The sequence below is a fragment of the Rattus norvegicus genome, chromosome 1 (genome assembly GCF_036323735.1).
Source record: "Rattus norvegicus strain BN/NHsdMcwi chromosome 1, GRCr8, whole genome shotgun sequence".
Lineage (NCBI taxonomy): Eukaryota > Metazoa > Chordata > Mammalia > Rodentia > Muridae > Rattus > Rattus norvegicus.
In genome coordinates, this window is record NC_086019.1 from 213,589,953 (window position 1) to 213,611,840 (window position 21,888).

The 21,888-nt window shown below is 53.5% G+C and overlaps 5 protein-coding genes across 19 annotated transcripts; 1 reads left to right on the plus strand and 4 right to left on the minus strand.

Moving 5' to 3' along the window:
• The first annotated feature begins 4,463 nt into the window (after positions 1 to 4,463).
• Positions 4,464 to 6,575, plus strand: Ppp1r14b (protein phosphatase 1, regulatory (inhibitor) subunit 14B). Its single transcript, NM_172045.1, has 4 exons — positions 4,464 to 4,729; positions 5,799 to 5,882; positions 6,111 to 6,143; positions 6,237 to 6,575. Exons 1-4 carry the CDS (start codon positions 4,472 to 4,474, stop codon positions 6,303 to 6,305), a joined length of 444 nt encoding a protein of 147 aa, NP_742042.1. The 5' UTR covers positions 4,464 to 4,471; the 3' UTR covers positions 6,306 to 6,575.
• A 403-nt stretch (positions 6,576 to 6,978) lies between these two features.
• Positions 6,979 to 9,607, minus strand: Fkbp2l1 (FKBP prolyl isomerase 2 like 1). 2 transcript variants are annotated; one of them, NM_001401779.2, is made up of 6 exons: positions 8,484 to 9,607; positions 8,146 to 8,314; positions 7,691 to 7,803; positions 7,527 to 7,573; positions 7,195 to 7,230; positions 6,979 to 7,118 (listed from the first exon to the last, which is right to left on the minus strand). In NM_001401779.2, the coding sequence occupies exon 1, from the start codon at positions 9,415 to 9,417 to the stop codon at positions 8,617 to 8,619; it is 801 nt and encodes a 266-aa protein (NP_001388708.1). In that variant the 5' UTR covers positions 9,418 to 9,607; the 3' UTR covers positions 6,979 to 7,118; positions 7,195 to 7,230; positions 7,527 to 7,573; positions 7,691 to 7,803; positions 8,146 to 8,314; positions 8,484 to 8,616. The 2 variants fall into 2 exon arrangements, with proteins under 2 accessions (NP_001388708.1, XP_063125449.1); XM_063269379.1 differs by lacking the exons at positions 6,979 to 7,118; positions 7,195 to 7,230; positions 7,527 to 7,573; positions 7,691 to 7,803 and having other exon boundaries at positions 8,146 to 8,378; positions 8,484 to 9,595.
• Fkbp2 (FKBP prolyl isomerase 2) lies at positions 6,979 to 9,654 on the minus strand. 2 transcript variants are annotated; one of them, NM_001134428.1, is made up of 6 exons: positions 9,561 to 9,654; positions 8,146 to 8,314; positions 7,691 to 7,803; positions 7,527 to 7,573; positions 7,195 to 7,230; positions 6,979 to 7,118 (listed from the first exon to the last, which is right to left on the minus strand). In NM_001134428.1, the coding sequence occupies exons 2-6, from the start codon at positions 8,308 to 8,310 to the stop codon at positions 7,057 to 7,059; spliced, it is 423 nt and encodes a 140-aa protein (NP_001127900.1). In that variant the 5' UTR covers positions 8,311 to 8,314; positions 9,561 to 9,654; the 3' UTR covers positions 6,979 to 7,056. The 2 variants fall into 2 exon arrangements, with proteins under 2 accessions (NP_001127900.1, NP_001127901.1); NM_001134429.1 differs by having other exon boundaries at positions 8,146 to 8,350.
• Positions 9,655 to 11,617: 1,963 nt separating this feature from the next.
• On the minus strand, positions 11,618 to 17,302 carry Vegfb (vascular endothelial growth factor B). 8 transcript variants are annotated; one of them, XM_006230912.5, is made up of 7 exons: positions 16,886 to 17,278; positions 16,312 to 16,354; positions 15,829 to 16,025; positions 15,563 to 15,636; positions 15,158 to 15,193; positions 14,716 to 14,850; positions 11,618 to 12,036 (listed from the first exon to the last, which is right to left on the minus strand). In XM_006230912.5, exons 1-7 carry the CDS (start codon positions 16,943 to 16,945, stop codon positions 12,015 to 12,017), a joined length of 567 nt encoding a protein of 188 aa, XP_006230974.1. In that variant the 5' UTR covers positions 16,946 to 17,278; the 3' UTR covers positions 11,618 to 12,014. The 8 variants fall into 8 exon arrangements, with proteins under 8 accessions (XP_006230974.1, XP_006230972.1, XP_038948908.1 ...); XM_006230910.5 differs by having other exon boundaries at positions 12,022 to 12,036; positions 14,716 to 14,951; positions 16,886 to 17,302; XM_039092980.2 differs by lacking the exon at positions 11,618 to 12,036 and adding an exon at positions 13,561 to 14,070 and having other exon boundaries at positions 14,716 to 14,951; positions 16,886 to 17,302.
• A 142-nt stretch (positions 17,303 to 17,444) lies between these two features.
• Positions 17,445 to 21,662, minus strand: Dnajc4 (DnaJ heat shock protein family (Hsp40) member C4). Of its 6 annotated transcripts, NM_001013196.1 has the most exons (8): positions 21,599 to 21,612; positions 21,211 to 21,324; positions 20,825 to 20,921; positions 19,656 to 19,749; positions 18,978 to 19,162; positions 18,663 to 18,827; positions 17,721 to 17,807; positions 17,447 to 17,641 (listed from the first exon to the last, which is right to left on the minus strand). In NM_001013196.1, exons 3-8 carry the CDS (start codon positions 20,899 to 20,901, stop codon positions 17,533 to 17,535), a joined length of 717 nt encoding a protein of 238 aa, NP_001013214.1. In that variant the 5' UTR covers positions 20,902 to 20,921; positions 21,211 to 21,324; positions 21,599 to 21,612; the 3' UTR covers positions 17,447 to 17,532. The 6 variants fall into 6 exon arrangements, with proteins under 6 accessions (XP_006230921.1, XP_008758381.1, XP_006230922.1 ...); XM_006230859.5 differs by lacking the exon at positions 20,825 to 20,921 and having other exon boundaries at positions 17,445 to 17,641; positions 18,663 to 18,824; positions 21,211 to 21,373; positions 21,599 to 21,662; XM_008760159.4 differs by lacking the exon at positions 20,825 to 20,921 and having other exon boundaries at positions 17,445 to 17,641; positions 21,211 to 21,373; positions 21,599 to 21,660.
• Between the last annotated feature and the right edge of the window lie 226 nt (positions 21,663 to 21,888).

Sequence of the window (21,888 nt, forward strand, 5' to 3'; positions counted from 1 at the left end):
AGCTGAACTCAGGAAATATCACCGCATCTCTCTCCATCCCACTCCACCCGCGTGCCCTCACTTCGCCTCACCCCCTGCTGCTGCAGAGCAGTCCCCCCCCCCACCTCCCAGGGAGCACTTAGCTGGCTAATGGGCCTCCCGCCGGCAGGCGCCCCTCCCCCGTCCCTAGCCCTGGAGGCCTGGAGCTGCCACCTCCTTTGAGGACCCAGGCATCCTGGTTTTCCAGAGAAAACCTTGCCGCAGTTCTTGGCGCTGCTGACCCTGAGATGGGAGCCAGCCTCAGTGAGCCTCGTAGCAGAAAACCGCACAGTGAAGGATGGTTGTTTGCCCAGAGGGGGCAGAAGCCTCGTGGGTGTCCCCAAAGGAGGGGTTGTGCAGCTCCTGGCCCATAGCAGGTGCCCTGAAATCTGTGTTCCAGCGATCGGAGGAACGGAAGGGGCAGACACATGGGCACCAGCCGGGGTGGGGGCTGCAGCCCCTCCCGCAGGGCTTGGCCGGGGGGGGGCTCCTGCCTGGGGGCCCCTGTGGGAGCCCCCCCAATACAGAGGAGGCAGCAGCAGCAGGTTTAAAGTAGAACTCATCCAGAGGGGCCAGCCAAGTCACCTAGAAACCCAGAAAGAGTTGGAGCTGGCTCTGGGGGAGGAGGGTCAGCTAAGGAGGAGCTTCCCTGCCGGCGTCTTTGCCCCAGGCTCTCAGCCTCAAGAGGAGCCCTGACTGGCACTGGCTGTTCTCCAAATCGCCATCATAATGGCGGCAAACTTAATGAATCTAGTTGTCTTTGGCTGTGGCCTTGTGCAGTGGTATGATTATTATCTCCACTTGAGGCCCAGAGAGGGGAAGTGACTTGCCCAAGGTCACACAGCTTCCTGAGAGGATTTCACCCATCATTCTGACTTCCTGCCCCTGCTCCCTACTCTGTAGGAGAAAAAAAGGGGGGAGAAAGGTACAGGCCTATGATCCTCCTCCTCCTCCTCCTCCTCCTCCTCTTCCTCCTTCTCCTCTTCTTCCTCTTCCTCCTTTTCCTCTCTCTCCTCTTCCTCTTCTTTCACAAGAGCTATTTAAAAAAAATACCCCTTCAGAGCTCCAAGTACCACCAATCTTCTCCAGAGAACAGAACCATTAAGGGTAGAAATTGGCCTCTGTACCCACAGGCTTGCTTTCAAATCCAGGACTCCCTTGTCTGGGAGCTAGTTATCACAGCGGAATAAACACACACTCCTCTGTAAGTAATGTGATAGGTAGGAAAGAAACCTGTGGGAATGTCAAAGGGGAAAGAGAAAAGAAAGGGCATGGGTCAACTCTGGCACAGGGGATCCTGCACACCAACACTAAGGTCAGGATAACTGGACCCTCCCAGAAGCTTCTGGAAGCAGGTCCTAGAAAAACAGAATGGAAGCTGTTTGTTGGGCCAGGCCCTTTTCTTCCCCCACCACTAATCTCTTGAGGCCAGGCAGCCCCCCATTAGGCTCCTTCTTCCTCCTTAGATGCTTTCTTCCAGCCCTGGAACGGTAATAGTTTCTCGGCATGCAGTAATGGGGGGAATGAAGGCAGCTTTTCCGGCCTCTACCCTTGGTTAAGGGATTGGTTTGGGCCCATGGGTCCCTCCCCAGGGCCTCTGCTTCAGGGAGGTGCAGCAAGCATCCTTAGTTGCACTCTGGTGAGAGGGGGCCACATTACCCTGGGAAGCTGCATGAGAGGCTAGGCACACTCCCATCATAGGAGGACTGGTGGGTGAGCAGAGCAGGATAAAGGCTCCAGAGCCTGAGGTCCGGGGTCACAGGGAGGTCAGGATCCTCTGCCTTCTGGAAGACATGCCTTGGACAGGAGTGATTTGCCCACTTCCTGAGCAGAGTCAGGACTTGAATTCAACCCCTTGTGCTCCAAAGTTAGGGTTCTGTTTGGGCGGCCCAGGTTCCAAAGAAACTGTAGGACAGCATACCCATCTTCTCCTCACTGTGAATGGTCATTGGGAGGAGCAAGACAGAGTGACCAGCCCCAGGAAAACAAGGATGCCTTAGGGGTGACACAGGAGGTAGCCAGAGGGAAAAGCAGGATGGCCATGTCTCTGAAAGGACCTGGCATATGACCTGGAGACTTTCATATCAAATGTGACGCCAAGGGCCAGAAAAGGCAGTGTTCACTGTCATCATCTTGAGGGCACAGGCAGGGTTGAGAGTCTTCAGAGTTATGGGCTCCACTCTCAAAGTGTCCGTTGGGCACTAGGAACCATTCCTTCAAGGTATAAACCAATGCTGGGGTTCAAAAAGAGCCAAAAAGCAGTCAGTGCTCTTAACAGCAGAGCCATCTCTCCAGCCCCCAGACACACTTCTTTACACTGCTGGGTATCAAACCCTTGCACATGCTGGGCAAATGAGCTACCCCTGACCTACATCCCTAAACGTTGTGACTTCTCTCCAAAGAATAGCATCCAGGGGGCTGGAGAGATGCTTCAGCAGTCAAGAACACTTGCTCTTGCCGAGGACCCAGGTTTGATTCCAAGCACCCATATGTTGGCTCACAAATATGTGTTAACTCCAGTTCCAGGGAGTTATAAAATGGTCATAACATAAATTCATAACACACAACATTAAAAAAAAAAAAGGAGCATAAAGGAGGAGCCTAAAGTCCTGGGTTTGAGTTTGGATGTAGTAACATCTGTGGGACCCTGGACTAAACTCATCTCTCTCTGAAACCCACCTGCTCAGAGACTGCTAGACCTGCTGTCCCATAATCTTGAGACTGTTTAAAACTGAAGAGCCATAGAGACATCCAGAAAGTACTATACAACCTCGTTGGGTAGTATGAGATGGAGTGGGTGGCAAGAGACTGGTAGAGACTTAGTGTGTGTGTATATGTAGGGTTGGTGGAGGGTGGGGGTGGATGGGTGGGGGTGTGTTCACACAGCCCGGGCTCAAAATCCCAACTCCCCCTCTATATATATTCCTGTGACTTAACTATGTGCTGCCACAACTGAAGTTTCCACAGGTTTTCCTGTTTAATGTTACCCACAGCCTTCAGAGGAAGTCCATGGGTTTTTTTACTTTTTTTTTTTAAATACAGTCGTTTGTTTAACCAATCGGATGGAGAGTTGTTTGCCTAAGTCTGAGAGTTTTAGGAACTAGTGTTCTGTACGGATCCAAGTTTCCTAAAGGCAGTAGATTTGACAAAGAGCATACTGATCCAAGTTTGGGTATCAGCAAAGTCCTCTGAACTCTCGACCACCAAAATTCGCTGTCTAGCAGAAAGACAAACGAATTGATGAAACAATTTAACAGTGCAGACAGAATGAAGGAAGAATGGAACGTGGCTTCCTAAAGTGTGAAGGATAGAGAAGTTACTGGGAGAACTAGCTTGCTGTCCCCACAGCTGAACAGGCAGGAGTCCCGATAAACGCTCATTTGGGGTATACTGCTATTATTACCTTTATTACCCTGAGTTTTGGCTTCCCCAGATGCTAGCTCTTTGCACCCGAGTTTTCCTCCTTTGCACACGCTCAAGCCGCGGGGCGAACAGAGCCTCACCCAACACAACCCAGCCAGCTCAGAGGGGCGCGCCCCAAACAAGTTTGCGCATCACTGTGGGTTCTGCAGCTGGGAGGGGCAGCATCAATGAGCCGCGGACTACATTGCCCACAACACCACGCGCGCCGCCATCTCAGCCGGTGGGCGGTGGTCGTCCCAGTCCTGGCTATTGTAAGACAAACGGACAACTCTACACTCCCCTACCCCGAGCTCTTCCTCCAGGGGCGTGAGATCGGACCTAGTAGGGCATCCTGGCACCTGGGCAGTGCCTAGACCCCTTTGCACCTCCGATCTCCGGAAGCCCTGTCCACGTGTCGACCCGCGCGCGGAAGTTCTCTCGTCTGTGGCTGACCAAGGGTCTCGCACGTTCCTCACTGGATCTGAGCCCACTCGGCCTCATGCATAGACCGTCTGTTTCTGCCTCAGTGACAGAATGAGACAGGGTCAGAAGAGGACTGTGGTCCTAGCAGGCGTGCAGATCCAGGCATCCGACACATAGAAGTCTAGGTTTGAAGCCAGAGGTTAAGTTAAAGGAGACCGGACAGAGCCCCGAACCCTGCAAAATAGATCCTCCCCTATCCCCTTTCAGGAGGCGGGGTTGGGGAAGAGGGGGGCTGAAGTGGGGCTGGCCCTTTAAGGGGGTGTGGTCGGGGGGCGGGAGAAGAGAGCAAGACAGAGAAAGCGGCGGCGGCGGCGGCTCGGGCGGCGGCCGCGGGGGACAAAGGGCGGGCGGATCGGTGGGGAGGGGGCGGGGCGCGGCCAGGCCAAGCCCGGGGGCTCCGCATGCTGCAGCTGCCCCCGGGCGCCCCCGCCGCCGCCCTCGCCGCGGAGCTGCGCGGAGCGGAGCCGGCGAGCTAACCGGAGCCAGCGGCCCGGAGCCAGCCGGCGGGCGTCCGGGAGGCGGCGGCGCAGGGAGGGGCCCGAGCGCGCACGTGGCCCCGGCGGCCGCCATGGCGGATAGCGGCCCCGCGGGGGGCGCGGCGTTGGCTGCCCCGGCCCCCGGACCGGGTAGTGGCAGCACAGGGCCCCGAGTCTACTTCCAGAGTCCCCCTGGGGCCGCAGGCGAAGGCCCGGGGGGCGCGGATGATGATGGCCCGGTGAGACGGCAAGGGAAGGTCACCGTCAAGTACGACCGCAAGGAGCTGCGGAAGCGCCTCAACCTGGAGGAGTGGATTTTAGAACAGCTCACGCGACTCTACGACTGCCAGGTGCGCTCCCCACCCCTCGCGGATACCCTAAAATCGGACCTAAGTCGGTTTGTCACCAGAGTCAGTGGGAGCTCTGCTGCCAAACCACCGGTCTTACACTCGCCGCTCCCAGTGTGCGCTTTTTTTTTTTTTTTTTTTTTTTTTTTTTTTTGCCTGACCTAAGTCACTTTCTCCACTGCTCGGGACCTTGTGTCCTTCGTGGTTCTGCTCCAGGTTAAGCATAGTGTCCTCCCCAAATCTAGAAGAAATAGATAGCTTCACCTGGGACCGGAGGCAGGGGTCTAGCTTGGGCTGACAGTGAAAGGTCTAATCTAGTCTAGTCTGGGGTAGCTAGCATCGACACTAGTTGAAAAGTACTAATGTAACTGTTTCAAGTGTTAGAAACGATCTGAGTAGTTCTAGTGGGCTAGCTTGCCATTCTGTCTGTAGAGACAGGTTAACCAGCTTTCCCGGCTCTGGTTCTCCACCCCATACTCCTTGCTTGTTCAGATGGTGACTCAGGCCCCCAGGGGTAGGGTGGAGGAGTGGGCCAGCCCTGGGATGCCTACCCTAGCCCAGCCCTGGAATGCAGCTGGCTCCAAGTGTGATAGCTGTACCCTTGGAGAGGGGGGTGTACCCCTTTCTCCTCAAAGCATGGGCTCTTTGTTTCCCCTTTATCAAGCATGGGTCTTTCACACTGACCCCTCACCCTCACTTCCTCCTCCCTCCCAGGAAGCCGTGACAGGTGTTTGGGGGAGGGGAGGGGCTGTGATGAATTGGGACAGCTGGCCCCACTAGTGCTCTGGTGAGCTAGAGGTCCCGGATGCTGAGAAGGCACATCTGCTAGGTTCAAAGCCCAAGGTCCCCAGCCCTGTCTGTCTGGCGCCCCTGGTGCCCACTGGCAGGGACAGGAAGTTCCCCCTCTTTGGGCAGTTTGCCTTGGCACAGACCTGATCTGTTTTCCTTCCCAGAGCAGCTGTCTTTGCTGGGCAAGGAGGGCCACTCTGGTTTTGAGTCAGGCAGGCAGTCCTCCACACCCTCCTCTCCTGGCTGAGGCACTTGTCTATGCTTCTTCCTACCCCTACCCCAGGAGGAGGAGATCCCAGAGCTGGAGATCGATGTGGATGAACTCTTGGACATGGAAAGTGATGATACTCGGGCTGCTAGAGTCAAGGTAAGCTGAGGTCATCTAGTGGAGGGCTGCCTGGAGACACTGCCCATTGGGGATGCTTGGCCCTATGGCATACCTTCTTTGGTCTGGGTCATCTGCCTCTGGAAAAATGAGGCTCATGCAACTTAACTTAGCTATGTTCCTAAGTGGCCTCAGTCCCTTGGGAGGGTGTAGGTGAACAGTGAGCAGGTCCTCAAGAATTCAGTGTACTGTGTTGTTCTCCCTTACCAGGAGCTGCTAGTTGACTGTTACAAACCCACTGAGGTAAGTCGTTTTCCTTGACCTTAGGGTGAGTATGTATGTGTGGCGGCTTAACCCCTTAGATCCTGGCCTCTCTAATGCCCCCCTCCTATCTAGGCCTTCATCTCTGGCCTGCTGGACAAGATCCGGGGCATGCAGAAGCTGAGCACACCCCAGAAGAAGTAAGGGTCCTGACTCAGATGACCATGGCTCCCACAGGACAATCGCTGCCCCCCAACCTAGTAGCAACAGCAATACTGGGGGACCCTGCAGCCAGGCCTGGTGCCATGGGCAGGGATCCCTGTGCCCCGCCTAGGGGCTGTTCCCTCGCCCTCAGTTTTCCATTTTGGGGTTTTTTATTGTTATTAAACTGATGGGACTTTTTGTGTTTTTATATTGACTCTGCGGCGCAGGCCCTTTGAAAATAAAGCTAGGATACAGCCTTTGGAGCAGCTACCAGGCTTGGCTGGTCTTTTACGGGGGACACACTGCTCTACAATTGTCACCAGCCCAGCTACTACTTCCCAAGTGACCATGGGCCTTCTTGGAGGCCATGTAGCCATAGTGATAACTCATGCTGATTCCCAGATCGCTATTCCAAGTGGCTGGGGAGCAGTGTTGCTACCAACAGTCTTCAGAGTTTTTTATCCACACTGGGCAAGGGTCTCTAGGCTGTTGAGGCTAGGCCTCAAGGCTCTGCAATTATTAGGGAAGGAAAAATGAAATTGAAGCAGGTTTTGTTTTCCCTTCCCCCCATGTTGGAGATTCAACTTGGGGACCCATTCACATTAGACCAGTGCCCTACTCCCAACACTGAAGCTAAATCTCTTAGGATCCACAAAGAAACACAGACTCACTCTTGGGGTTTTAAAGGTTTTTTTGTTTGTTTTTAAACAGTCTGGTCCCTGATAGGGGCCTCCTACCCCTCTGCAGCCTGCTACAGTTCTGAACGTCTCTCAATCTTGAGCAGTTCCACCTCAAACACCAGGGTTGCTCCACCTGGAGGGAGAAATGTCATCAGACTGGGACCTGGGACTCTGGGAGAGTGATGGGCTGAGGGTGTTAAGGGTTTTACCTGGTATCTTTGGGGGGGCTCCCCGCTCTCCATACCCTGTCAAAAAACACAAAAGACACAGAGTTGTGGCCAGGCTTCCTTCTAGCCCACTTAAAGGATAGGGCAGCAGGGGTGGGGAGTGGGGGTGGGGGACACCAAAGGTCTGGCAGAGGACCAGGCTGAGTAATCTACAATTGTCACCAGCTCAGCTAGTGAACGCAAGCCAGCCATGAAGGTGGCAATTGCTACAGTGACCCGACAGAGTGGGGACCAGTGATGCCTCTGTAGCTTTAACTCTTCTTAGGCATGTCTCAGCCCCCTCCCCAGGACCACCCAACCCTGGGGCCTCTTACCCAGCTCAGACGGGATCACTAGCTTCCGCTTTTCCCCTTCACACATCCTGCAGGATGATGCATGCTCAGCATGTGAAGCATCCAACTCCCTGCCCCCAGCCCAGCCTTTCTTCCCACAGCGTACTTCCTGGATCACTGCAACATGTGCCCCAGACTAGACTCACCCCAGTAGCCCCTGGTCCCAGCCCTTGATGACCTGGCCAGTGCCAAGGGAGAAAACAAAGGGCTGGTTCTGTGGTAGGCTGCTGTCAAACTCCGTCCCATCTTCTAGCTTTCCCTGTGAGACCATGGGAAAACCAGTAAGGAGAGTTGGCCATTCCACAACCCTTTCACCTTGCTCCCTTCCACCCTGCTCCACAACCCTTCTCCCCATTAAGGCAGCCACCACAGCACTGGTGGTCATAATGCATTGGGTAGTTCGAGTATGGTAATTTGCATGTTGATACCTAGCTGATGAGTAAACTCAAGAGCAAGATAGGATCGTGGGAAGGAGTTTAGCGTTCAAAGGGGGATGTGTTCAAGGTTATCTATCTAGTTGGGGAAAAAAAGAGATTCCAAAGTCCTTTCTGGTCCTGAAAAACTGTCAAAGCCCCAGAGGCTCCTCCACTCTGACACTTACCGTGTAATGCATGTGTAAGACATCTCCCTTTCTAGACTTGATGGGACAGTGATCCACACGTTTCTTCACTCCAATCTGCAGCTTCCGCTTGCCTTCGGCCCCTGTGGCTGTGACCAGGGCACTCAGGCAAATGGACAGTACTGTCAGGATCCAGCTCAGCCTCATGTCTCTGTAGGCACAGGCCACCCCACCCCCAACCAAAAAACTGGCGGGTGGGGTCATGGAACTTCAGTCTGTATCAGGAGGACGCCAACTCCCCATTACATTTTGCCTGTTTCTGAGGAATCCCACTGTCCTGGGTCACCACCCGCTCCCCTGGGCTCTGTGGCCACACTTACCAGTCCAGTGAGAAGGGGACTTGGCCGAGGACCCCAGCAGCGAGGGGAGGGGGTCAGGGGAGGCCACAGCAGCCAGGACCCCCTCCTTTTGCTCACTACCTGACCTCTTCCTCCCAGTCCCCATCGCCGTTCTTCAGTTTCCGCTAGCCCCTTTACGCAAAGTCCAAACCCTATCTGACTGGACAGGATTTGTCCCGACGGGACGACCCCATTCCCGCCACACCCAGCTGCTCCCAGTCCAGCACACCCACACCTCTGCGGCTGCTGCAGGTGGCCGGCCGCGAGGCACCCACACATCTCCACTAGGTGGCTCTGAGGAGCCCCGGTCCTCCGGAGGCACCCCCCAGTCTGGCCCCGTGCCTCCTCCACCAGGGGCACCTCCCCAACTCTGAGCTCTTGGGGGCCTCCGAGGAACCCAGACTGGCTCAGAGTCAGCGGGACGCCGAGCCCGCTCCACCCACACAACCTCTCCAGGGGGAGTTCTTGGTCTACCGCGACCCCAGGCGCGGCCACCACGGAGGCCGCCCCCGCGTGGACGCCCTGGGCCATAGCTCACGCTTAGCTCTCCGCAAGGCTCTTTGGCCCCACCCTTTAAGGCGTGCAGCTCCGCCCCCTCACCTGTGGCCACGCCCTCAGAAATGTTAGACTTCGTCTCCTGCACAGGAGCCACGCCACTCCCTGGCTGAAGTCCCACCCCCAACGCCTGGGATCTCACGCCCTCTGTCTCTGAGCCCAAGGCTCCACCTTCCACCTGCTCCAGCTCCTCCTCTAAATTCCAGACCCCGCCCCCCACACCTCCTAATCCAGCTATGGGCCACTGGGTTCTGCCCTTCGCTCGCACTGACTCCGTTGTCCCTCCCACCGCTGTTCCGCGTCCCGCCCCGAGCCCCAGAGCTCCGCCCCGTACGGCGTGAGAGCCCGCCCCCTGCGGCATTGCCAGACTCCCGACCCCAGCCCCAATTCCCTCGTTTGCTGTCGCTCCCTGGCACGCGGACTCCGGCCCGCTTCAGGCAAGCCTGCTCCAGGCTGCCCTCCTGCACCCGGATCCCCCAGCCTGGGCTGTGGCCCCCCGCTCACCTCCTCGCCGCGCCCCCGGAGCCAATCCCGCTCGTGCTGTCACTTCTGCGCAGGCGCGTCTTCGTCGCTACAGGGCGGGACACGCTGCCCGCTCTCATTGGACCTTCCAAAACCCGCTGCCGCACTCTCAGGGCGGGGCTTCTCATTTGGTCCTGTCTCCTGGGTGACAACGTGATAACGTCACTTCCGAGGCTCAAATCGAGGGTCTAGTTTGGCAAAATTTGTTTCTGAAAGACTGAAGGCAGTTCCAGCCAAGGTGACAGGTCAAGCAAGTATGAGTGCACGTGCCTAGAAGGGTTCTTGCCAGCACCATACTGACATCTGTTGTCATGGCACACTTTGGGTAGTTGTTGTGGGAAGAGCCTAGGGGTTCAGAGCGACAACCCGGATTTGAATCTTATTTCTTTCACTTCTTGGCTAGCTGCATGATCTTGAGTAAGTTCCTTCTCTTGGTGGGTGCGCTCTGTGACACCCATACCACATAGCCCTGAGCTATGTGGACCCCTTCCATCTTGTGGTCTGCAGCATCCAGCTCACCTTTGGTTAAACAAATGTCTCTTGGGACAGGTCTACTAGTGCCCAGGAGATATTCTCTAACCTAAAGATGCTGAAATTTGGAGGAAGTCAAACCTAAGTTAGGCTATGGAGTCGAGTGATTTCATACCTGTCTTAGGCCAGCTTGCCTTGCATTTATTCAGATAAATGCAAAGGAAGATCATCATGGTGTTGACGCCAATTATATCTGATGCTTAGTGAGTTCCCAGTCTAGCTCTCAGGTTCTAACCACCATCGAGCCGGAACATGATCACCAATATCACTGCTGAGAAAGTTACTTAAACGTAATAAAAATGGTGTGTTGGTCCCGTGCCTATAATGTCAACACTGTGGAGGTGGGAAGATCAGAAGTTCAAGGACATCCCCAGCTACATAAAGAATTCTGAGCCAGCCTGCGATACAGGAGGCATTGTCTTTAGAGAAAGTTTAAAAACAGCATCAGGGATGAAGATGCAGGGAGTTAGTAGTATTTGCCAAGCATGCACGAGGTCAGGTTTGATTCCCAGCAGTACACAAACCAGGTGGGGTGGTACAAACCTGTAATTCTAGTACTTGAGAGGTGGGTGCAGGACTAGAAATCTATGTCATCCTCAGCTATGTAGGGAGTTTGAGGCCACCCTGGGCCATGTGAGACTCTCATAAATGGATAAGTTTGTGATGATGATCAAGAGGAACTCTTTACCCCACTCCTGCTTTGGTACCACCAAGATCATGACCTCAGTATCAGTCCCTTTGTTAGGGTGGCTACTCTTAGTCAATTCTGCCCCTGAACATTCTGTAGCAGGCCAAAGCCTTAATGCTTGGTCTTCCCACTCTATCCAGGACTCTGGAGATGGTTGCACACAGCCTGGATGGAGTAGGCTCGTAACCTCAAGCAGCAGCTGATGAACCCCAGAATAGCAGGGATTGCACAGGTGAAGGCTGTGGCTGTGCTTTAAAAAGGCCTTCCAGCCATATGAAGGCAAGATTGAGGCATGAAAGGGGCAACCAGAAGGAACAGTATTGCAAGTGTACACTCAGCAGGGACAATGGGCAATGCCTCCTATTGTATGAAAAAAAGTCACACTAGTTCAGAGCGGAAAGGGTTTCAATGGTGGCAATTCTGTGTTCTTGCCATGTGAACCTGGGAAGCAGCTCTTTTCTTTTCCTTTTTTTTTTCTTTTTTCTTTTTTTCTTTTTCCGGAGCTGGGGACCGAACCCAAGGCCTTGTGCTTGCTAGGCAAGTGCTCTACCACTGAGCTAAATCCCCAACCCCTTGGGAAGCAGCTCTTATAGTCTGGCCTCTCCTTAATTTCTGTCCAGGGCAGGCAGAATCCTTGTGGTGAGCAGGAGGCAGAGACATGTACCAAGGACTTTATCAATCTGTGGTTGTGGCTTTCCCTGGGAACTGCTGTCTGCCCTTGGGCGCACTGGCACAGTAAGACAGGAGGCAGAACTGAGATGCCATGTTGCATACATTTCTGCCCAACCTGGAGAGTATCAAACAATGACAGAAGCAGTGATAGTGTCTTCCATTTCTTTTATCAGAGTGTGTGTGTGTGTGTGTGTGTGTGTGTGTGTGTGTGTGTGTGTGTGTGTCACAGTTATCATAACAACCCAAGTCCTAGTATTGGTAGAAGTTTGGGGTCTTCATAGTGAGGGGAGACAGCCAGCAAGATGTTCACTTGACCAGAGTGGCTAACTGAGATAGTACCCTGGCCCCTAAGGTGAGGCATGAGGTTCTCTTGACAATTGTTAGAAGGCAGCTCTGGGAGATAAAAGATGGTGAGAGCTCTCTAAAAGCTCCAAGTCCTGGGGCAATGTCCTCCCAGACTGAGGTGGTTCTCCTATGCTCCACTCTTCTCCCTATGAAGAAGGCCTGTGAGGCACACAGGCCTGTGGAGTCCGAAAAGCAGCTTGTCACCTTCGCAGCTTCCGGCACCTGGGGAGTGAAGGGAAGAGATCAGTGCTGTCTGGGGCTTGACCCCAAGCTCTCCTTTGATATGTTTTCATTCTTATTTTTTAAATTTTGTTAAATGGGCTAAAGAGATGGCTCCGTGGTTAAGAGCACTGGCTGTTCTTCCACAGGACTCAGGTTCAGTTCCCAGCACCTACATGGTAGCTGACAACTGCCTAGAACCAAGTTCTGGGATGGTGGTGGTGGGGAGGCTAGCACATAAAATAAATTACTTTTGCTTTTTAATTGTGGAGAAGGGACTGGCCTGAGCTCGTGGGCATGTGCATGTGTGTGCTTGGCTTAATCATCCTCCATCGTTATCCATTTTTGCCAGGCATAAGGAGACAAAAGCAGGCAGATCTCTGTGAGTTTGAGGCCAGGTTGGCCTGTCTACATAGCGAGTGCCAGGACAGCTGGGGCCATACACTGTCTCGGAAACAAAACCAAGGGGCTGGAGAGATGGCTCAGCAGTTAAGAGCACCCAACTGCTCTTCCAGAGGTCCTGAGTTCAATTCTCAGCAACTACATGGTGGCTCACAACCATCTGTAATGAGATCCGATGCCCTCTTCTGGTGTGTCTGAAGACATCGACAGTGTACTTATATACATAAAATAAATAAATCTTAAAAAAAAAAAAAAAACGGGTTGGGGATTTAGCTCAGTGGTAGAGCGCTTGCCTAGAAAGTGCAAGGCCGGGGTTGGGGATTTAGCTCAGCGGTAGAGCACTTGCCTAGCAAGCGTAAGGCCCTGGGTTCGGTCCCCAGCTCCGAAAAAAAAAGAAAGGAAAAAAAAAAACCCAAAAAACAAAAAACAAACAAACAAAAATGTATTTTGCTACTTTTATTTAGGAGTGTGTGTGTGTGTGTGTGTGTGTGTGTGTGTGTGTATGTGTGTGACTATATAAGCACATGTAGGTGGGTGCCTGAAGAAGCCAGAGGAGGGTGTCTGATCACTGCAGCCCCCATCGAGCGAGTTCTGGGATCTATACTCGGTCTTCTGCAGGAGCAGCAGCCACTGAGAACCAGCTCTCTCCACCCCGCTCCACCTTTATCTTTGAGACCTGAGTCACTGTATCTGAAGCTAACTGATTCTGCTTTGATGGCTGGCCAACAAACTCTAGGGTTCCTTTTGTCCCTGGCTGCTCTTCCAATACTAGGTTATAACGCATCGCACCTACCCAGTCTACATACTTCAATAGTAGGTACCTTACCAGCCAAGCCATCTCTCCAGCCCCTATTTATTTACGTTTACCAGTGATATCCTTAATACTAAGTCTACACATGCATGTATGTGCACTGCGTAGGTGCCTGGTCTCTGTAGAAACCAGAAGGCATTGGAGATCCTGGAACTAGGGTTATGAATGGGTTATGAGCCACCATGTGGGTGCCGGTAACTAACCCTGGATCCTCTGCAAGGGCAGAAAGTGCTCTTACCACTGAGCCACAGTTCTAGCCCCTGTGTACTCGAGTGAGCCAAGTTCACTATGTCGCCAAGGAATGACCCTGAACCTTTTTTTTTTTTTTTTTAAAGATTTATTCATTTATTATATATAAGTACACTGTAGATGTTTTCAGATACACCAGAAGAGAGCATCAGATCTCTTTACAGATGGTTGTGAGCCACCATGTGGTTGCTGGGAATTGAACTCAGGACCTCTGGAAGAGTAGTCGGGTGCTCTTAACCGCTGAGCCATCTCTCCAGCCCGACCCTGAACCTTTGAGTGCTGTCATGCCTTGTTCCATTTGGTGAAGATCAAACTGAAGGCTTTTTTTTAAAGATTTATTTATGTATTATATATGAGTACACTGTAGCTGTCTTCAGACACACCAGAAGAGGGCATCGGATCCCATTACAGATGGTTTCTTGAATGCTGGGCAAGCACTCTACCGGCTGAGCTACACACCCGGCCCCTCTTTATTCTTGCTGTTTGTTGAGATCACTTTGCTCTACAGCCCAGCTTGTTCTCAAAATCGTATCCTCCTGCCTCTGCCTCCTGAGAGCTGGAGTTACAGGTGTGCACTGCCATTCCAAAGCAACAGTTATTTTTTGTCTTCTGTGGGTTTTGCTTTTAAACAAGGTTCCATATAGCCCAGGCTGGCTTCAAACTCTCTCTGTATTGCCAAAACTCCCCATATGTACCACCATGTCCAGGCCCAGCCTTCTTGATGCATTTCCTTTTTGGAACCCTGTTTTATTTGATACTCTCTAGAAGCCGCCAGGGCCTGGCCCATAAATCATCCCAGGGCCTCACTATGGAACAGAGAAGGGCTACTTAAGTATTCGAGGCTCTCTCTCATACATCTCTGCTCTCTCAGAGCCTACAGAATGGAGCAAATATCTATCGTGTAAAGCCCGTGGAAAAAGTCTTCTTGAGTTCCCCTCCAGGAGATGGTTGATGGCTTAGATTAGATCGTTGTCCCTGTCATAGAGCTTAGCATCTTCTATTGGTGGTGACACCATCTCTCTCACCATCTGATTTGTGCATCTAGTCTTGAGCTAAGTTTCTGATGATCTGGGTGCCAGCAGATGCACAGTAAGTGATTTAACACATGCAGCTGTCTCCTCCTTCCCTGGTCTCTCCACCATTGGCAGGCCCATCTGGACCTGCCCCAGGACGCAGCATTGCTGCCTTCCCACACCAGTGCCACCCCACAGACTCCTCACCTGCAGGTATCTGGGTTGAGCTCTAAGCCCCGCCCTTGGCAATGGAGGAAGCGGCGGCGTCTGCAGCGGCAACGGCAGGTCCGGGGATCAGGGCGCTGACGGCGCTGGGTGCAGCGTGGGCAGAGGGTCCTGGGGCTGGAGTGGGATGGATGATGTCAGCTGGGGAGGATGCTCCCGGGGCAGAGTCCCAGCTCAGAACAGAGCGGGGCTGGGGACGGTGGTGGGGTATGGCAACCCTAGGAGGAGAAGCATCATGTCTGGGGTGGGAAGAGTCTTCCCAGGAGCTAGGGATAGGTCAGAATGTGTGGATTTGGGGAGTATAAAGGGGAAGGGGAGTCAGGAGAGAGGAGAAAGCAGAAGGGCTGCAGTCTCCTGGCTCCTGGCACCCCCAAACCCACCCATAAGCTCTCCTGGACCAGCACCAAGAAATCCAGGAACTCACCTGTCTGGCTTCACAGCACTCTCCTTTCTTTTTGGTCTGAAAAATAAGAGAGAGAGAGAGAGAGAGAGAGACAGAGAGAGAGAGAGAGACAGAGAGAGACAGAGACAGAGAGAGACAGAGACAGAGAGACAGAGAGAGAGAGACAGAGAGAGAGACAGAGACAGAGACAGACAGAGACAGAGAGAGAGAGAGAGAGAGAGAGAGAGAGAGAGAGAGAGAGAGGCAGAGAGAGAGAGAACGCGCGCTTGATTAAAGAAACCTCCTGCTCTCTTGCCCCAGAATCCATGCCTACTTCTGGCTCTGCTCTCAGTCACCTAATCCCTACTAAGTAAGGTACAGTCCCATGCCTGATACCCCCACCCCATGCTACACTTTGTGAACTTAAGGGTTGGACCTGGCTGGCACCTGCATTCACATTGGCTGTGTTCTTCCAGGGACATCTCCCCCAGCTGACTGCTCGGGTACTGGATCATGAGGATCTGTACTCAGGAGAATGGGGAAGAGACAGTGAGTGGTGGGGGGGGCAGCAGAAAGACAGAGAAAGGGGATACTAGATGGGCTAGAGAAGGAATGACCAGAACCTCCCACCTCCTGGGTACCTGTCTCTGGGTTGACCTAGTCCCCAGGACATCACTGTCCCATCAGCCTGCCTGACCCATAGGCCCCAGTACCTGCATTCGGACTTGGTGTTGCCCAATGGGCACACACTCCAGGCCATCGTCAGGACAGCAGCCACCACAGCGCTGCACAGTCACACAGCTGGGCACGAGTTGTTTGACCACATTACCCATGAGTTCCATGCTCAGAGGTACCACCACCTCCCTGGGCTGGCATGTGGCACGTGCATAAACATCTATCCATGACACCACTGTGGGCAGACCCAGATGGATTACGTTCTTATCGGGTTTCTGGCAGCTCCTTTGAGCATGTAGCCTCTCTGATACCCTGTCACCACCACCCCAACCATCCTTTAAACCTCTCTGCCGTGTTTCTCAAGAAATGATTAAGCCCTCTGCCTCAGTTTCTTCCTCTGTGAAATGGCATCTCCCGAAGGAGTTGGAAATCACACAAGGTAAGAGTCATGAAATCAGAACACATGCTAACTAACCCCTCTCAGTACTGGCTTGTGTCAAGTTATTGTTAACTATTATTACCTTTCTTCTGGTGGCTGGGGCCATCAAACTGGGACACAGGGGCCTGTAGGAAAGAAGATACCTGGGCCCAAGATGCACTCTAAAAGGGCTGGCCCTGTGGCTATGTAAGGGCTCTGTCCTTGATTGAGTCAGGCTTCTGTGCCTTTCTGACATCTTTCCAGATTGTTCTGTTCCCAGGACCTCGGCTCCAATTTTTCTTGTACACGCAGCCATCTGGTACTTTCCCTAGTCCAAGACCCACCAGACATACTCTGGGAATGGTGCTAAACCCCAAGCCTTAGAGCTGGGGCTTGTTTTAAGTCAGGAGCCGGGATAGTGGGAGACAAACGAGGTTCGGAGGGCACTGAGGCAGCTCCGCCCTCCAACCGCCCAGAGGATGGGGTGAGGTGGGGGAGTGGCCCCGGGAGCTAGAGCTAGGGCTGCCGGGCCTGCGCCGAGGGGCACCTCTTCAGGGATATTCCCGGTCTGAACAGCGGATCCCCTTGGCAGAAGTAGCGGGCGCCTCCCCACTTCCGCCAACCTTGAGAGGGCACCGCGGGCGGGCGAGCGAGCGGGATGTCTCTAACACACGTACCTGGGTACAGGCCAGCTGCAGCAGCGCAACAAGCAGCAAGCGACGGAGCAGGGGGCTCATGGTGCCCGCGGGGGCCGAGCGCCGGGGGCGACCGCATTGCCCTAGCCCGGCGGCGCGGGGGGCGGCGGCAGCCAGAGTCCCATGGCGCGGGCCCGGGTGTGGGGACCCCGGGCCGGGCGCGGGGGGCGGCTCCTCCGCGGCCCCCTCCCGAGCCCTGGGCGCAGGCAGCGCAACGTAGCGCCTCAGCGGCGGCAGAAGGAACGAGACAGGCAGGCGGCCTGTGTTGGTGGTGGTGGCCGGGACGGCGGGCAGCGGGGACGGCGGGGGTGGCAGGGGGCCTGGCCGGGGCTGGCGGACAAGAGGCTCATGTGACCTAAACACGCGCTCCCCACCCGGCTGCGGGCGGAGGCGGGGCGGGGGCGGAGCCGGTCCCCTCCAAACGCCCCCTCCGGCCGCTGCAGGGGAAAGGGGACACACCGCCCTGGAGGCCGGGCTCCCAGGGTCGCTGCCTCACGAGGGGAGGGATGAGGAGATGAGTGACCTGAAGGACCGAGTCGGATAGGAGTCTGAATATGAGTTTATTGCACGTGTAGTCCTAGACAGGCAGCAAGGGGAGGACCAATACAGGTCCCACCTAGGTAAGCCTCTCACTGGCTTGTGTCCTGGGGCATGATCCTGGAACTTTCTGGAGGCAGAGAGGGTTCTGTTGGAGGCTGCCTCTGCTGGTGCTTCTGCTGAATCCTGGCTCTGTTGGCCCTGGAAGGAAAGACAGATCAGGACAGGGATCCTGGAGGGTGGTGCTGAAGCAGGAGGCAAAGTCAGAGCAGTGACAGACCTGGCCCTGGCCCGAGTGTCATTGTAGATGGCTGTGATGATCCGATCCTTTTCGTCCATGAAGCTGCGATGCACCTGCTCCAGCTTCCTGTGAGGAAACTGCAATTAACCCCGAGTCTCTGAACTCTGGTGTCCCTAAGCCCTGATCTAACCAGGCTCTAGCATATCTCACACAACTTTACATCTCTCCCCCATAACAGACACCTGTGATGAGTTGAAAGAAAGATACAAGTGGCCCAAGTCCCAGAGCTGGGTGGTACCCTAAGTCCTGGGTAGTACCCTAAGTCCCGGGCTATCCTGTGGAGGTTGGTGAAACAGCTCTGAAGTCAGGGAGCAGTTCATCTCCATTGCTAGATGGAGCGGACAGTGGGTTCCATCCTTTGAGTTTCTATGCTGCAGAAAACTGGTATTACAGCATGCATGAAAGTGGCAGCTATCAAGGACTGGCTGTGACACTGTGCTTGGCCTCCCTTCCTCTATCTTCTTTCTTTCTATGTTGAGACACGGTTTAATGTAGCCTAGGCTAGCCTCAAACTTGGTATGTAACCAAGGATGACCCTGAACTTTCTAAAAAACATTGCTGGGAGGCGATGCTTCACACCTTTAATCCCAGCACTTGGGAAGTAAAAACTCATTTATGAAGTGCTAAGAGAGAACCCCAGGGTTTTGACCATGCCCTCTTTGTGTATGGTTTTGGATAGCTCCAGCCCTAACAACAAGCAGCGTCAAAGATTAACATTCAAGCAATGAGAAACAGAAAACAACTTTAGCCCTTGTGTGCAGTTCTGCCTTTACCCAGCAAGGCAAGGCTCCAATTCTTGATTTCACAAAGTTCTTAACTTGAGAGAGACAAACTATGCAGGTCATAGGCTGCTGTGGCTGGCTGGCCACACCACTCTTGACCCACCCTCCACCCAGTACCTCAGGAAGAATGGGGAGGCACCTGAAGGCGACGTAGTGCAGGCCCATGCCTGCCACCATGAGCAGAAGGCAGTACCCCAAGACCCGCTGGTTGTGTTTATGCTGCTGCTTCCTTGACTCGGGCTCCTGTGGCCTCACACTGTGGAACTGGGCCCAGTATTCAGCATTCGGGGTTTCCCAGGGGCTGCTGAAGAGCAAAAGGAGGACAATGGAAAACTGGGGCTCTCAGGAAGACTTGAGAGTAAGGACAGCAGGGCTCGGGACTGCAGGGCTCAGGACAGCAGGGCTTGGGACTGGAGGGCTCTGGACAGCAGGGCTCAGGACTGCTGTACTCTACCTGTGTGTCTGCTGTTTATACTTAGGCTCGGCTGTGCTCCCTGACGACTTTGAAGGACTGGCTGAATGCAGCTGGTGGTCATAGTTACGACGACTTTCCTCACGGCTGAGCACTCGATACGCCTCACTCAGTTCCACAAAACGGCTATGCAGGGCTGGGTTCCCAGGGTCTCGGTCAGGGTGTAGCTGGGGTGAGGCAGGGGTCCCCTTATCTCATTTCCCATCTCCCTTCCTAGGACCTCTCCTGATGATGTCCACCCATCAAAGCTGACATCACTCCCACAGACCTTACCTGGACACTGACCCTTCCTCCCAGGCTTGCTCACCCCTCCCAAAGGCCAGAGTCAGAAAATACAGACTCCTTGCCCCCTTTCATTTAAGGAAACCAACCATCTATAACTCCCGTTCTAGAGAGGTGGAGACAGGAGGACCACTCAAAGTTTGAGACCAGTCTGGGCTACAATGTGAGATCCTGTCTCAAAAAACAACAATAGCAACAAAACCATAACCAGAAAGACCCATGGCCTTGCCCGGTTCTTTAGATCATAGAGGATACTGAGTACCCCCTATCCAAGCAGGCGGAAGGAAGGTGCTACAGACACCCAGGAGATACAGACATCCCAGGAAGTTAGAGTGCCTCAGATTTCCTCTTCCTCCCTCTCCTTGGGGGTACCAATACCTCTTTTGACTTGGTGAAGAAAGCACGTTTAATCTCTTCAGCGCTGGCACCAGGATGCACTCCCAACAGTTCATAGTAATTAGTAGGGACAGGCCTGTGGAGAAAAGTCCAAACCTGCAGAGGCTTAGGAGGCCAGAGGTCACCATTGCCCAGTCTTCATCCTCGCTGAGCCACACCTTCAGTAAAGCTACCAGGATTTGAAGTTAGTCCGGAATGGTCAGGATTTCTCGTGTTCTTTTCTTTTTAAGACTTATTTGTTTTATGTATCTGAGTACACTGCAGCTGTCTTCAGACACACCAGAACAGGGCATCAGATCCCATTACAGATGGTTGTGAGCCACCATGTGGTTGCTGGGAATTGAACTCAGGAAGAGCAGTCAGTGCTCTTAACCTCTGAGCCATCTCTCCAGCCCCAGGATTTCTAGTTTTCAATATGTAGTCCTCTCCTACACCACAAATCCAGATGGCTGCTTTCTTCCTCTTCTTCCTCTTCCTTTTCTTCCTCTTCCTCCTCCTCCTCTTTTTCTTTTTAAATTACAAAATAGTGTCTTACTACCTGTCAGACGTGGAGCTCCCTAAGTAGACCAGACTAGCTCTAAACTCACAGAGCTCACCTTTGCCTTCCAAGTACTGGGACTGAAGGTATGTGTGCACCACCATCCTGGCTACAAAGCTTCTTTAGAGATCATTTAAAATTATATTATTTTGTGTCTCTGAGTGTCTATATGCATGTGTACCACATGCATGCTTGTGCCCCCAACAGGTCAGAAGAAGATGTTCGTAAGTTATCGTGTGAATGCTGAGAATAAAAGCTAGATCCTCTGTGAGAGTGACAAGTGCTTTTAATCTCTAAAACATCCATCCTTTCAGCCCCTAAAAACTTCTTCAAAACAGCAGGTTTTATGATATGAGCTGATGTCAACCAGTAATCCCAGCATTTGGGAGGTGGAGACAAAGTCAGAAACTCAAGGTTCCTTGACTACAAGCAAGTTTGTGGCTAGCCTAGCCTATAGGAGATCCTATCTTTAAAAAAAAAAAAAAAAAGTCCTGGCCTCTTATGCATGAGGTTCTGTGTTCCAGTGCCAGGACCCAGGGAAAAGATTTCCAAGCCAGGCATGGTGGTTGTGCCTGAACTCTAGATACTCTAGAGATTGAATTTGGAGGCTTACCTGGGCAACATAGGAAAACTCCATCTCAAAGGAAAAGGCAGATTCCCATGCCTCACTTCATTCCTCCTGACCAGCATCCAGAGCCAAGCCTAGAAATCTAAATCTTTGTACTCAACCTCCTCTTTCCCAGTGTGTGCACAGTGAAGCCTGACAACATACCAGAGCTATGGAAAGAGCAACCTGAGCTCAGATTCCTGATCTGTCACTTAACTCACTAGGGGCTCAGTTCTTAACTATTGATACTAAGTGTCCAGCATTGAACGAGAAGGTTGTCAGAGACAAACCTTGAAAAGTACACATAATGCAGAGACAACTATCTCAAAACGCAAGGCGGGCTCTCAGGAGAAAAACCACTGAATATGGCCAAATTCTGGGGCTCAACTCACCGCTGCCCTGTTGCGGCTGTGAGGAGTCGGGTGGGAGGGCTACAGGGCCACAGCCGGCATAGGCGCAGGGGCAGCCGGAGCAACAGGGACGGCATGACGACGGCGGGCGGGCAGCTGGGAAAGGGAGGCCCCCAAAAGTCCATTGGGTTCCAATCGGGCCGGACTTCGGGGATCAGGGGAGAAGGAAGAACCTGCCTCAGTTTCCCACAAAGGCAAATCCGGGGAAGGCCTCTTTACTAAGATCAGACAAGGGGTGCTCTGGGCTTTCCAGCACCACCTTCCAAGTCTGGAGCACCTGCTCGGCACCTAGGTCATCCCTACCCACCCAAATCATAAGGGGGCGTGCGAAGGAGGAGACACAGCCAAGCCCCGCCCCTGCCCCACTCACAGGCTCCTTGGTCACCGCCATTTCCTGCGCCTGTGGAGGCCCCGCCCCTGAGCCCTCATTGGGTAGACGCTCGGGCCACGCTGATTGGGCGAGGTGAGGATGTGCACTAAAGAGCCCGCCCCAACACTCTCATTGGCCTAAAATGCCGGGGCCGCGAAGCGGAAGCTTTGGGGCAGCTGAAAGGTACCGGTTTCAAGCCGTAGAGGCGGAGGCTGGACCTAGAGCTTGACATCCAGGAAGGCCTCCAGCTCTGTCCCCATCCCTTTCAGTAGAGAGGCATGGTTCAGAGG